The sequence below is a fragment of the Elephas maximus genome, chromosome 6, assembly GCF_024166365.1.
Source record: "Elephas maximus indicus isolate mEleMax1 chromosome 6, mEleMax1 primary haplotype, whole genome shotgun sequence".
In the NCBI taxonomy this organism is placed as follows: Eukaryota; Metazoa; Chordata; class Mammalia; order Proboscidea; family Elephantidae; genus Elephas; species Elephas maximus.
The window spans coordinates 117943767-117957232 of NC_064824.1; the positions used below are offsets into that span (position 1 = coordinate 117943767).

At 51.4% G+C, this 13466-nt stretch overlaps 1 protein-coding gene across 2 annotated transcripts; it reads right to left on the reverse strand.

Annotated features, from left to right (window-relative positions):
• Nucleotides 1-283: 283 nt before the first annotated feature.
• On the reverse strand, nt 284-12405 carry DNPEP (aspartyl aminopeptidase). 2 transcript variants are annotated; one of them, XM_049888268.1, is made up of 15 exons: nt 12330-12405; nt 11662-11755; nt 11487-11575; nt 11283-11396; nt 10589-10714; nt 10266-10396; nt 9906-9981; nt 9692-9799; nt 8515-8592; nt 7446-7529; nt 6289-6449; nt 5844-5883; nt 5620-5721; nt 3264-3431; nt 284-2903 (listed from the first exon to the last, which is right to left on the reverse strand). In XM_049888268.1, the coding sequence occupies exons 1-15, from the start codon at nt 12333-12335 to the stop codon at nt 2853-2855; spliced, it is 1428 nt and encodes a 475-aa protein (XP_049744225.1). In that variant the 5' UTR covers nt 12336-12405; the 3' UTR covers nt 284-2852. The 2 variants fall into 2 exon arrangements, with proteins under 2 accessions (XP_049744225.1, XP_049744226.1); XM_049888269.1 differs by having other exon boundaries at nt 286-2903; nt 12155-12394.
• Between the last annotated feature and the right edge of the window lie 1061 nt (nt 12406-13466).

A 13466-nucleotide genomic window follows, 5' to 3' on the forward strand; every position in this document is an offset into this window, starting at 1 on the left:
ACATTTTACTATTACAAAAAAACATTTGCAATTGTTGAGATGGTATATGTTTTGTTATGTATTATTTTCACAATAAAATTAAAAACATATATATTGGATGTCCTTTTTGCAAATCTGGAATAAACATAAAATTTCCAAGTAGAAATTTCAAATAAAAATATTTTGAGTCTCCATAAGATGACAGCAGCTGTCGAAATCCAAATCTTTCTATACATCCTCCAAAAATCATTTGGCTGAACAAAAGGAGAAAAAAGGAAAAAAACAAAAACAAAACCCCCCACCCATAACCCAAGCTTACAGCCTAACTGCCCCATATGATTTCCAAGGCTATAGTCTTTACAGGAGCAGACTGCCACATTTTTCTCCCGCAGAGCGTAATTAGGAGACAGAAAATACTACCAAGTCTGATGGTTAAGTGCTGCCATCCGGCCTCTGCTATTCTGCAACCTTGTTATCACCACTGACACTAGGGAGCAGCCTTCCTTACCATCAACTCTGACCAAAGCACAGCCACCACAGGGTTTCTCAACCAGTGAGAGCCTTAACAATTGTGACACTATAGCATGCCAGGGTTATCACCACCACACTTCCCATTAACAAATCAGTAAAAATGCTGGTACTGAGAAATAAATAAATAAATAGACCAATGACTAGCTAACTTAAGGAAAAGGCACAAATACAAGAAGGGGGGTGTAGGGGAGAGGAGGGAGAAGAAATAAGGAAGAAAGAAAAGAAGGCAGAATTCGAGAAAAAAATGACAAGGAGGAATTCTTAAACAGGAAAATTTGAGGGTCGGGGGGCCGGCTGGAAGATAAAAAGGCAATGGTTGAGTTGGGATGTGAAGAAAAGAGAAAAAGACAAATTGGGGTAGTGATGGAGGCACTCAGAAGTAGGTGGAACTAACTGCATGTCTGCAGGCCTGGGACTGTGAACCTGCTGGACATGACTGGGATCCACTGTGGGTCTGAATTACTGGATCTCACCGGGTAGACCATACATGGGAAAAGTGCCCAAATGAGACTGGAGAAGTTGGCAAGGAAACAATCATGAAAGTCCCATAGGTTAGATTCTATGGCTCAGGTGAACTGAGCCTTGGTGTTGGAGCTGACTCCCTCTTCCAAGATTTCAAGCTACCAGGGACAATATGACAATATTTACCAACATTTTATACACACACACACAAAAAAAATACATACATACCCTCTAATCCCATAATTCCTTTCTAGAAATTTGTCCCAAGGGAAAAAAATAAGCCTACAAGTGTCCAGTGATACATCTCAGTGTTGTTTAGAATTGTCAGCAAGTGGGAGAAAAATCTAAATGTCCATCAATACGGCACTGAATAAACAATGGTACATCTACACATGGGGTCACCATGCATCAGAACCAACTCCACAGCAACTAGGAACACCATACAATAAACACCGTGCAGTAATTACAAGGACAGATAGTTTTAAGGTAAAACATTTCTTACATACTAACATGAATACATTCTCTTGTACAAAAGGAAAACTTTACAAGTAGGGCTAAGGCCCCTTTGTCACCCCCATCCCAGAAAACCACTGTGAAAGTTTGATGTGCATTTTTTCAGACATTTTTCTACACATATATATGCATACATACATCCCATAAAAACGTAATGTCTTGTGACACGTGGGTTTTGCACAAATTGCGTCACACTCTATAATCCTGCAACTGGATTTTTCCACTCGACAGTGTCTTTGTGATCTCTTCATGTTAGTCAATATTAACCTTCTCAACAACTCAATAACACAAACATTTCATAATGCATTTGGCTTTGCCTTTACGGATAAATCTTTAGGTTGATTCTAATTTTTTGCCACTGCTAAGTTTAAGTTGTATGTATTGATACGGAAATATCTCTATATCATATTAACTTGTTAAAAAGCCAATATAGTCATATTTATGTAAAAATTAAATTTTATGTAAAAAAAACAGTTGCCGCTGAGTCAACTGACTCGTGGCAACCCCATGTGTGTCAGAATGGAACTATGCACCATAGGGTTTTCAATGGCTGATTTTTCAGAAGCAGATTGCCAGGCCTTTCTTCCAAGGCACCTCTGGGTGAACCTGAACTTGCAACCTTTTGGTTAGCAGCCAAGTGCATTAACTGTTTGCACTACCCAGGGACTCCCAAGTTTTTATACAGATCTCAAAAATTTTGGAAGAACGCTAGTTTACACAATTATCTTAATGGGAGGGTGAAAGTTGGTTTATAAGCAGACTCTGATTCTTCCTATTTGAATTTTTCAGTGATAATCTTTTCCCCTGATAATATATTTACAGGGCCTGCTCAGAAGTAGATGATGAAGGACAATGAAGCACAGACTGTGTTGTTCTCTTTGCAGTTCCTGGAGGGGCAGGGGAGGCTAGAAACAGCCTTGGCCGTCTAGGCCAGCTCTGGAGCAGGCCTAACACTGCACGTGGAGACCCCAGAGGGCTGAGCTGGGCTCCTGGACTATTTTGATCCAGGGGATGGAAGGCGGAAGGGCATTAAAGCCATCTTCCAGTGGAAGGGAGGGCTGGGGGTGGGAGATGAAATATCTTCCAGTTGTGGATCCAGCCCACCCTTCACCCACTTCAGGCATGGGCTCAAGAAAGAGAAAGAAGATCTGAAATCAGTCCTCCCCATCAGCTCCCAGGAGCTTCGCCCCTCTGTTCTGGCTCCAGAGATTCAAGCATGGCTCAATCCAACCCCTCGAGTCTCCAAATAAGCTCAGCAGCATGACTTTGAGAGAAAAATCTACTTTAATAATCCAGCTTCAGCTCAGCTGAGAACTTCCCCTCTCAAGGGCAAAGCAGTGGGAAGTTGGAAGTCTTTCCAAGAGGCTTCAATCCACTATGAGGTTGCGGCTCAGAGAAGGCAACAGCTCAAAGAAGCCCTAAAACAGGAGGCAGAGCGGGATTTGGAATGAGTAGGGGACCAGATGCAGGTGCCCGTTGCTCACCTCCCGCCAACATAAACCCGACAAGAAGAATACTTGTTTCACCTATTGCTTGACAACTGCCCCAACCTTCCCATCCCTAGTCCCCTCTCCTTCCCCTCATTTCCCTTTGGGGGCTGGTTAAAGCCTCTGAGGCTTTAGAAGAAGGGGGGGCCCTTGCTTTCCTACATGGCATTACCACGTCAACCATCACCTAAGTCAGCCACTTAGTTGTGGTGATGTTGCCCCAGAAACAAATTCAGGTGCTAGAAGGGGAGGTGCCCAGCTGCCATGGCGATGGGGTGGGGTGGGAGTTACCTTGAAGAGCATGAGGGTCTGGAGTACTCCCGTGGTGCAGGCTGTCTCCCGGATGGAGTGCATGGCCAGTTGGGGGCTGCCCAAATCCAGTACCCGCAGCCCCAGCCGAGAAGCCAGGATAGGTCCAATGGTGGTACCACAGGGGGAGTCATTGCGGACCATCAGATCCTGGGAAGTGAGGAGAGGGTGATGAGCAGCGAACGGTGTGTGCTCATTAAGGCCAAGAGGAAAGTGATCTTACAACTGCCAGACTGAAAGAAAGGGGCCTGGGAGATAGCTCTACCCCCAAGAAAGGGGCCCTCCATAATAAAATCTACTAAAAAAACATTCTGCATCCCACTTTGGAGACTGGAGTCTGGGGTCTTAAACATTAGCAAGCAGCCATCTAAGATGCATCAATTGGTCTCAACCCACCTGGAGCAAAGGAAAATGAAGAATACCAAAGACACAATGTAATTATGAGCCCAAGAGACAGAAAGGGCCACATAAATCAGAGACTACATCAGCCTGAAACCAGAAGAACTAGATGGTGCCCAGCTATAACTGATGACTGCCCTGACAGGGAACACAACAGAGAACCCCTGAGGGAGCAGGACAGCAGGGGGATGCAGAGCTCAAATTCTCATAAAAAGACCACACTTAATGGTCTGAGACTAGAAGGACCCAGGAGGCCATGGTCCCCAGACCTTCTGTTAGCCCAAGACAGGAAATATTCCCAAAGCCAACTCTTCAGACAGGGATTGGACGGGACTATAGGACAGAAAATGATATTGGTGAGGTGTGAGCTTCTTAGATCAAGTGGACACATGAGACTATGTGGGCAGCTCCTGTCTGGAGGGAAGATGAGAAGGCAGAGGCGGACAGAAGCTGGCTGAATGCACACGGAAATAGAGAGTGGAGAGAAGGAGCATGCTGTCTCATTAGGGGGAGAGCAACTAGGAGTATATAGCAACGTGTATATAAATTTTTGTATGAGAGACTGAGTCGATTTGTGAACTTTCACCTAAAGCACAATAAAAATTAAAAAAAGAAAGGGGCCCGCATGGCACAATGGTTAAGCACTCAGCTGGTAACTAAAAAGTTGGCAGTTCAAACCCACCCAGTGGCTCCGTGGAAGAAAAGACCTGGTGATCTGCTCCCATAAGGACTACCAGGCAGTTCTACTCTGTCCTAGTTGCTGTGAGCTGCAATCGACTCAATGGTATACAACAACAGCTCCTCAGGAGAGTGGAAGTGATTGGATAAAATCACAAAGCCAACACTAAATGACAGACCTCAGAGCACGATATATTCTGAATAGGTCCAATTCTCTCCAACCACACTGCCACTACCCTAGTTCCAGCTACTGTCATTCTTGCCTCCCATAAAAAACCCATTCTCCATAGAGTAGCCGAGGGAATTAAAAAAAAATATTCACCCCATGGGTCACCCTCTCCCAAAGAAAAAGCACTCGGTAGTTTTAGTGTTTTTAAAAATATTGATATTTTGAAACTATTTTCTTTGTATTATAATAAAAAGTAAACAAAGTCATAACAGTGATGTTAGGTATCAATAGTTTTTGTGTAAGAGAAAGGAGAATTATAGAATAAAAAAAATCAAGCAACAACTACTCTTATTCTTTGAGTAAGATCCTCCCATAGCTGCCTCCTTCCCAACAGTTAGGTCTCGGCTCTACATGGGCAGGCCAGCGGCTACGCAGCAGAGAGTCCTGGGCTGCTGGCAGTCAGGATGCCAGGACCCTAGTTCTGACTCCACCACGGCTTGCTTGCTGTATCGTGAGTCACTCGACCACCCAGGGCCCCTGACGCACGCACGCACGCACGCACGCGCACACGCACACACGCACGCGCACACACACACACACATCGAAGAGAAGGAATTAGATGGGTGATTTCCCAGGCAAGAGGGAAATGAGTAGCTGGAGGTCCAGGCTCCCCAGCCATGAACTTCCCTTACAGAAGCCACAGGGTATATAAAAGGGACACAGGGCAACTGGGGGGTACAGGGTAGAAAAAGAGCAGGACTAATCTACTGTGGGCCAACAGCATACACTTTCAATCCTCACAGAAATCCTGCAAAGTAGGTATCATTATCGTCCCCATTTTATAGATGTGGAAACTGAGACTCAGAGACATTAGAAGACTTGCCCAAGGTCACACAGCTAGGGCCTCAAAAGAACCAGCGCTGAACCCAGCTCTGCCCGTATCCAAAAACCTCCATTCTCCTCACTTTACTGGGGTCTCCCGCTCCCACCACTAAGGTCCTCTCCCAGGCTCCCCCCTCATTGGGGGCCCATTAGATTGTGCCCCCACCCTGCTCCCTCTGTCACACCTTCCTGGGCTGGGTCCACCCTCACCTGCAAGGGCACCCCAACATTGTTGGCCACCTCTCGGATCAGGGCCTCAGAAATTGCATTCGAGGCGTAGCGCTGCTTGCTGTTCACCTTGATCACAGGGCCCTGAAGGGAGGAAAACCAGAATAAAAGATGAGGCAGAGTTGGGTGGCAAACCCAGAGGAAACGAGATGGGGCTCAGAACCAGCCAGGCCTCCAAGTCCCTGAGAAGAAGAGGAGCATCTCACCTTGTGGAATAAGGGCCGATGGTTCTCCTCATGCTTGTCTCTGCAGGACAGTTAAGAGCAGGGATGGCAAACAGGAGCCAGGCCTGCCAACGCCCACCACCCCTCCCATGACAGACATCCCTAATGGATCACAGGATTTTTTCCTGCCCAGTCCAACTGGAGCACAGGGTCATTCTAAACACTGCGTTCCAGGCAGCATCTAGCAACAGATGAACATCAGTCTATGAAATGAAGCCTACTCAATATACCATGGCTAGTGATTACATAACTTTGACAAGTTGGGCCTTGGAGCAGCCAACAGGAGGTCCCCACTGAACCTCCTGGCAGACTGAGAAAGAAGAAGAAGAGAAGAGGCTAGGGCCCAGGCCAGGGCAGAGCCTGAAGGTGGTTATGCTGGGTCCCTGGCTGTGTGAGGATTGCGTGTCTGGCATGGTGTCTGACTCACAGGTAGTTGGGGTGTACCGCGTGGGCCATGTCAGCGCTGATCATGTAGGACTTGGGTATGGCTTCCTCGAAGGCAGTCAGGCGCTGGGGCGAGGCTGAGATCCGCCGCAGCACCAGCTCCGTCAGCAGTGACTGTGCTCCCTGGGCGCTCTCAGACCCCACCTGGTAACAGCAAACAGCTGACTCTTGGGGTCTGGGGTGAGGTGCCTGAGCTGTAGCTGAGAGGCCAGGATCCTACTGAGTCACTGGATGGGGGGTGAGCCGAGTTATGATCAACCTCCCCAACTCCAGGAGCCTGGACCTGTGTCATCACAGAAACTTTGATGGGAGGCTGCGGCCTAAGTAATTCAGAGTCACTTCTGGGGCAAAATTGCATTTACTGGTTAGTTTCCTACACCCAACCTCCTTCCTTCTCCACTAACCCTCACCCCTGGGGCTTGGCACAGGTTCCACACTGCACTGGTCACTTTTCTTTTAGGCATATGACAGAGACTGCTAACTGTTAGAACTTAGTTGTAGCTAAGCACATAACCACCCAGCTGGAGACCACACACTCTGCCTCCCTTGCAGCTAAACATGGCCAATGGGTTGTATGCAGTGATGGATGGGATTTGTGGACCATGTCCTTGAAAGGCACGGCTGTACTCTCCTCCTTTGCCCTTTTCCCTCTTCCTAACTCAGTGCAGACATGATGGCAAGAGCTCGAACAGCCACCCTGGATCCCAAGATAAAAGCCACGTGTTACGGATAGCAGAGACCTATCCTGAACTGCTAATTCTGGCCTGTGTAATTACACAAGAGGAAACTATCTGTTCAAGCCAATGTATTTTGGAATCTCTATTATAGTGTCTAAGACTGGACCCTAACACAAGCGTGAAGAAGGAGAACCTGCTGTGTGCTGAGTCCCGGGGCCACAAGGATGAACCAGGCACTGGCCCTGTCCTTGAAGAGCTCAAAATGTGACAAAAGGAGAAAGATAAGAAACGTGGTCACACTAAAAACAGATATACACTAAGCCAGAGGGAATCCCCAGTGCTGGGAGAGCCCAGGCAGTGTCTCCCCCACCTGCAGGGCTCCCAGGGTAGCCCTGGACCATGGAGGGTGCCTGGCACAAGCTGGCTGGAGCCGAGGGGTCCCCTCCCGGAGCCCTCCACATACCTCTTCATTGTCATAGAGTGCAATCATGCGCACATGGGGCTCCGTGGCCAGGGAGGCAGGGGCTGCGCAGGAATCGATCAAGGCCTGGCTCAGGGAGGGAAACGAGAGTGTCACCATCACCCCTGCTTCCCTGGTAACTCAGCGCACCGACACCTCGGAGGCTCAGACAACCCTACCAGCCTTCTAGCACCATGGCCAGGATGAAGTGGGCTTGGGCCTTCAGCAGCTCGTCTCTTAGGGCACTGCCCGGTGAGCAGCATGCTGGAGAGCCTTTTCAATTGGGACGGGAGACACCATCCTTCGGGTGTTCTTCTCCCACACCTTTCCATGCAAAAGGCAAGAGGAGGATGTGAAGATGGAGGGAAAGAGCTGAGAATCCAAAAGTCAAAAGGACTGTGGAGACCATGTAACAAACTGGCCTCACTTAAAGCACTGAGGTCTGAAGGAGTGACCATGACTCCATCAAGGCCACATGACTGGCTGGCTGGGTACAGAAGCAGGTGCAGATCCCAGGTCTGGCTCTGGTTCTTCCATTTACACCCCAAAGTCCGTCTCCAACAATAGAACAGGCAGGGAAGGAGAGGTAGAAAAGGGCAGAGGGAGGGGCAAGGCAAAGGGAGAGAAGAAACTGACTTGGGGTGAAAACAGGGTAGAGAATCAAGGTGACAAGGAAGAAAGGAGACTACCCCACTGAGGTCTGAAGGAATAGAGAAGGCTGGGTGGCCTTAAGACTAGAGAGGGAAGCAGAAGGAGCTGAGTGATACTGCCCGCTGGGACGATAAGGTGGTACTGCAGGCCTTTGCCTGGAAGCACAGATGGTTAAAGGAAAAGCAGCAAGGGCAGGGTTAGGGCCAGACACAGCCGTGCCCTAAACTTCTCAGCCTTCCCTGACCTGGGCCCCTAACCCCAAGCCAGTACAGGGCAGGGGCCAAGGGTAGTGATGCTGAGGCTGCAGTATTTAAGCCCCTTCCCACGATCCACCCAGCACCAGCAGACAGGGTGGCCAGCAGCCCTTTAGTCACTCCCACGACTCTGCCTCTCCCTGCTGCCTGGGGTGCCCACACCTCACCTGCAGAGCACAGAAGCAGCTGTGCAGATTGTCCAACCGAGGCGCGAAGATGAACTCCTCATAGGCGCCCCCCAGGACCTACAGAGACAGGGCAGTCAACCCCCACTCCCCTGCCTCTTCCTGTTCCGAGGGCCTGAACCTGAGCAAGCCCTCTTGCTTTCTTGGGCAACCTCTTCATGACCCCTGGATTAGGGCACTATTGTCCCTGCAGGGCAGGGCTGAGCTGAGAGTGGAGAATGGCCTGGGCTGGAGGTGAGGGATGGTGGGAGGGTGGAGGCCTAGAGCTCTTGACCAGTGCCTGTGGGGCAGGAAAACAGAGGGGCTGAATGGTCACAAAGAAAAGCCAGGGAAATAAATGGAGGACGATAACCAAGAAACAGAAACGTAGTACATATTCAAACAGAACAAACCCAAAATCAAGCCAAACCCGTTGCCATCAAGTCAGTTCTGACTCACAGCGACTCCGTGAGTTACAGAGTAGAACTGCTCCCTAGGGTTTCCTGGCTGTAATCGTTATGGAAGCATAACACCAGGCCTTTCTTCCACAGCACCACTGGGTGGGTTCGAACTGCTAATCTTTAGGTTGGTAGTTGAGCACAAACCATTTGCGCCACATCAAAAGCCTTGGCAATTTCCGACTACTGGAAACTGGGAGAGACACAAGGACAGGCTCCAGAAAAGGGGCCACACCCAGGCCTTTTGCCCTCAGAGGTTCGGAGCCAGTGTGGGTCAAAGCGTGGACAGGGACTCCCTGCAGCTGAAATGCCTGGGGAATCTGGAAAAAGGCCAATCTCCAGGCTCTGCCCCCTGAGAGTCAAGGCAGCTGGTCTGGGGTGGGGAACCTTCCTATTTGAGAACCACTGCCCTGGTGGTTAAGTGCTATGGCTGCTAACCAAAAAAGTCGGCACTTTGAATCCACCAGGCGCTCCTTGGAAACTCTATGAGGCAGTTCTACTCTGTCCTATAGGGTCGCTATGAGTCGGAATTGACTCCGTGGCAATGGGCTTGGAGGGGCTTGGGGCCCTGGAGAAGGTGGGTGGTCATAACTGGGAGAACATGGCTGAGAGTATTTAGGTAACTGGCAGGCTAAATGAGTGCTCCAGGGGCCATGCTGGGCTGGGCTGGGGTCCCGGGGGCCCCACCCACACCCACCCACAGTCCCTGCACCGTTCCTCACTGCAGGCTGGGTGTCTGCAAGGCAGAGCTCCATCTCCACGATGTCCTCAGGGCTCAGCCCCACATGGGTGCAGAGCAGGGACATGAGGACTGAGTGGTGCCGGTCATCCTGTAGGACAGAAGGGTGCTGGGAGGAGGGTCCACTGCTCCCCTCCTCTCCCCTTCTGAAGGGACTCCTCTGCCCACCACCTCCCCATCACAAGGGCTGATCCTACCGCAGCATTTAGAGGGCCTGGCTCAGGAGTCCCCTTCTCCAGCTCCTCCTGGATGGCTGTGGCAAGAATGGGGACTCTGTGGAGAGACATGTGAGAGGGGCGCATAGGGAGGGCTGGTGGGCATAGCCGAGTGGGGCACCCCTGCACTCAGATGTCTCCTGATGGGGAACCGCCCTTGCCCTTCGACTCCCAGCTCGCTCCCAAAATGGCAGAACATCCTTGGGCATCAATGGGACCCAAGAGTAGGAGAACTTGACCACAGCCACCATTAGGTAGTGGCCTCCCAGGTCCCACCCAGAGCCCAGCCACCGCATGGTGCCATGCCCTGCCCCTCCAGCCACCACAGCCAGCCCGTCTCACAGGTGCATCTCCGTGTTGGGCCCAAAGTTTTCATTGATGTTTCTCTGCAGATGGATAGCCAGGTGTGGGATGCGAAGAATGGGCCGGTCCACATGCACCAGCCGCTGCTCCAGCCGGCCTGAGGTGGGGCACTGTGGCCAGCCAGGCAGGTCAGCACAGGGCATGTGCCACCCTGGTTGGTGAGAGCCCCCACTTCACTGAGACTAAATAACGCAGTTCTCTGGTCCCCTCTCCCCGGGAGGGTCTACCCTCTTTCCCAGGAGACTTCTAGTGGGTACCCTGAAGGAGGGTGACCATCAATCTTTAGGTCCCCTGTTTCCCACCTTAACGATGACGCGTCCAGCCAAGGTCAGGTCACGGTCGAACCAAGTGCTCCAGATCCCACCACCATAGGTCTCCACTCCCACCTGGTGGAAGCCCACTTGGCTACGGCGAGACCGGCGTTTCACCTGAGCATGGAGATGGGGAAGGGAAACTCAGAGAAGGCGGAATGATGAGATGTGCTTATGTCACCCACTGGGCTAAGCTCCCCTGACGCAGAGGGCAAGACACTGGACCCTGTCTTCCAGAAGTTCAGTTTCCTGTTGGAGATGAACTTAGATGATGAACAAGTTAAGGAACAGAGCAAAATATTAGTGCCAGATGAAAGGCACAAAGTATGGAGGAGAGGCAACAAGTTTACCTTCCCCCTGCTCTAGGGAACCAAAAAAAAAAAAAAAACAAAGTAGTTGCCATTGAGTGGATTCTCATGGCGACCCCTTGGCTGTCAAGCTAGAACTGTACTCCATAGGGTTTCCAAAGGCTGTGAACTTTCTAAAGTAAAGCACCAGGCCTTTCTTCCGAGGCACCAGTGCAGGAGTTCAAATTGCCAATCTTTTGGTTAGCAGCCCAGTGCACAACCACCCATACCACCCTGGGACTCCGGGAAATACAGCCCCCTAATTTGTGCCTCCTGGCTGTTCTGTCATATAGTCCTCCTGACATCCCTATCCCAGCACCCTCAGCCCAGTTCCTTACCCGGAGGCAGGGGCTGTCCGTGTGGGCACCAATGAGACTGAAGCCATTGCCAGGAACATACTGGCCCCCCACAGCAAAGGCGATGATGGTGGAAGAGTTCCTGGTCAGAAAGTACTGGGGGAGGGGAGCAGGATTAGCCTAGTGGCACACAGGACTTTGAGCCTCTGCCTGACTGCCCTGCCTCTCTGCCCCGACCCCACGTACCTTGCTCTCGGGTTTGATATCCCAGCTGTCGGTCTCCTTGAGTTCCTGGAAGCCAGCCTGGAGGAGGCGGCTGCGGCACTCAGCCACAGCTGTAGGGAAAGAACGCTCTCACAGCTATGGAAGCAGGTGGGGGCCACGACCGGGCCCTCTCTCCTTCCCTGCCCTGGTCACTTACCATGGAAAGGTGAGGGGCTCCGGTTCACGAACTTGAGGAGTTCCCGGGCCGCGGCCTGCACCGCCTCTTTGCGGGCTCTGCCGGTCATGGCCACCTAGAGGAGCGGGGCATAGACTCCTAAGAGATCTGGGACCTCTGACCTTTTATCCAGACTTCTAGGACCCCTATCACCACCCTGAGACGAAACCGGTCCAAGGCTGAGAACTCTGCTTCTGCTTCTTCTCCACCGAAAGCCCCAGATCCCAGGCCGAACCACTCCAGCCAATCTCACAGCCCCACCGCGCTCCCGGCCGAGCTCCTCCAGGTTGGCTCGCCCCCAGTCTGAGGTTTGGCCCGGCTCCCTAAGTTCCACTTCCCCTCCCCGCCAGCTAGGAAATCCTGGTCTCGGTCCCGAACTCCAGCTCCTCAGCGGGCCCCTAACTCTGAGCCGTGCGCGCCCCATCCTGGAGCCCCCAGCTCCGCTCCCCAAGGCACCCACCGCCCCGCAACCTACCGGTCTCTCGCAGCGGACCCCTTGTCACCCCCGGAAGGTCGGGTCACTCGGGGCGGGGCTTTCGGTTTCGGCAGGACGCACCCCCCACCTCCGCGCAGGGCTGATCGTGGGCTGGGGCGGGCGCAGGGCTGGTTCTGGGACGGAGACTCGAGCTGAGCCAGACGGCACCACCTACCTGCATGGCCCAGCGCTTGGGGCCGCGTCTGCCGGCCGGCTTCAGCGCTGGCTCCGCGTCCGCCCCGCCCCTCGCACCGTCGCCGTGAGCGGGCGCCCTCTGTCGCCCAGGAGGTGCTAGGACAGCCGCGAGCCGCCCGCCTGGCCCTGGGCGAGAGGCGTACCGTACAAAGTGCTCTCAGCCTCTCTCCACCGCCACCCTTGAGATAATAACCGCAACGCGGCTAAGGTTCTTGGAGCGCTCACGGTGAGCTTTAACTTCGTGATAAAGCTTATTATCTCGTTTAATCTTCAGAACTGCTCTATCAACTTTGTACTTTCACCGTCTCATTTTATATATGAAGAAACTGAAATATAGGGAAAAGTAACCTACCTGTGGTAGTCAGTGGCAGCGGTATCGTTTGGACCCAACTGATTTGATTTCAGAGACCCGCGACAACCGCTATAGGCTTCTCTCAGATATTTTCTGGGTCTTTTTCTATACACCCTGCTAAGTATTTATGTTAAGAGTCCCTGAGTGGCACAAACGGTTAGGCGCTAGGCTACTAGCCTTAAAGGTTGGTATTTCGAGTCTACCCAGAGGCTCCTGGGGAGATGGGACTGGTGATCTGCTTCTGAAAGGTCACGGGCTTAAAAACCCTATGGAGCTGTTCTACCATGCACACATAGGGTCACCACGAGTTGGTATCACCTGGACAGCAACTAACAACAACAAAATATTATGTACACAGGAGGTCCCTGTGGGACAGAGAAGTTAATGACAAAGAAAAACAGTTCCATGTGCTCTTTGAGGCAATTCCAATATTCCTGTGTCAATAGCGGTAAACAGCAATTTTTAAAACCCGGTGCACCTGCCTAGCCATAGATTCTGATCAGGACTATTAGTGGCCCCAGCCACATGCAGTGTAATCAACATTCCAAGGATGAAAATCTATGGAGCCATCAGCTTTATGTTCCTGGGGTGGGAGTGGTGGGGAGTGGGGAGTTTTTGGAAAGGCCCTGTGGCCCTAGCTTCAAGTAGTAGACACTGCAGGAGAGTTTTCAAGAATACACACACTAGGGGATGGGTTAAATACTTGGAATTCCCTAACCATTTAATGAAATGTTATTTTGTATAAAGTTCAGTGCTGAGTGGGGC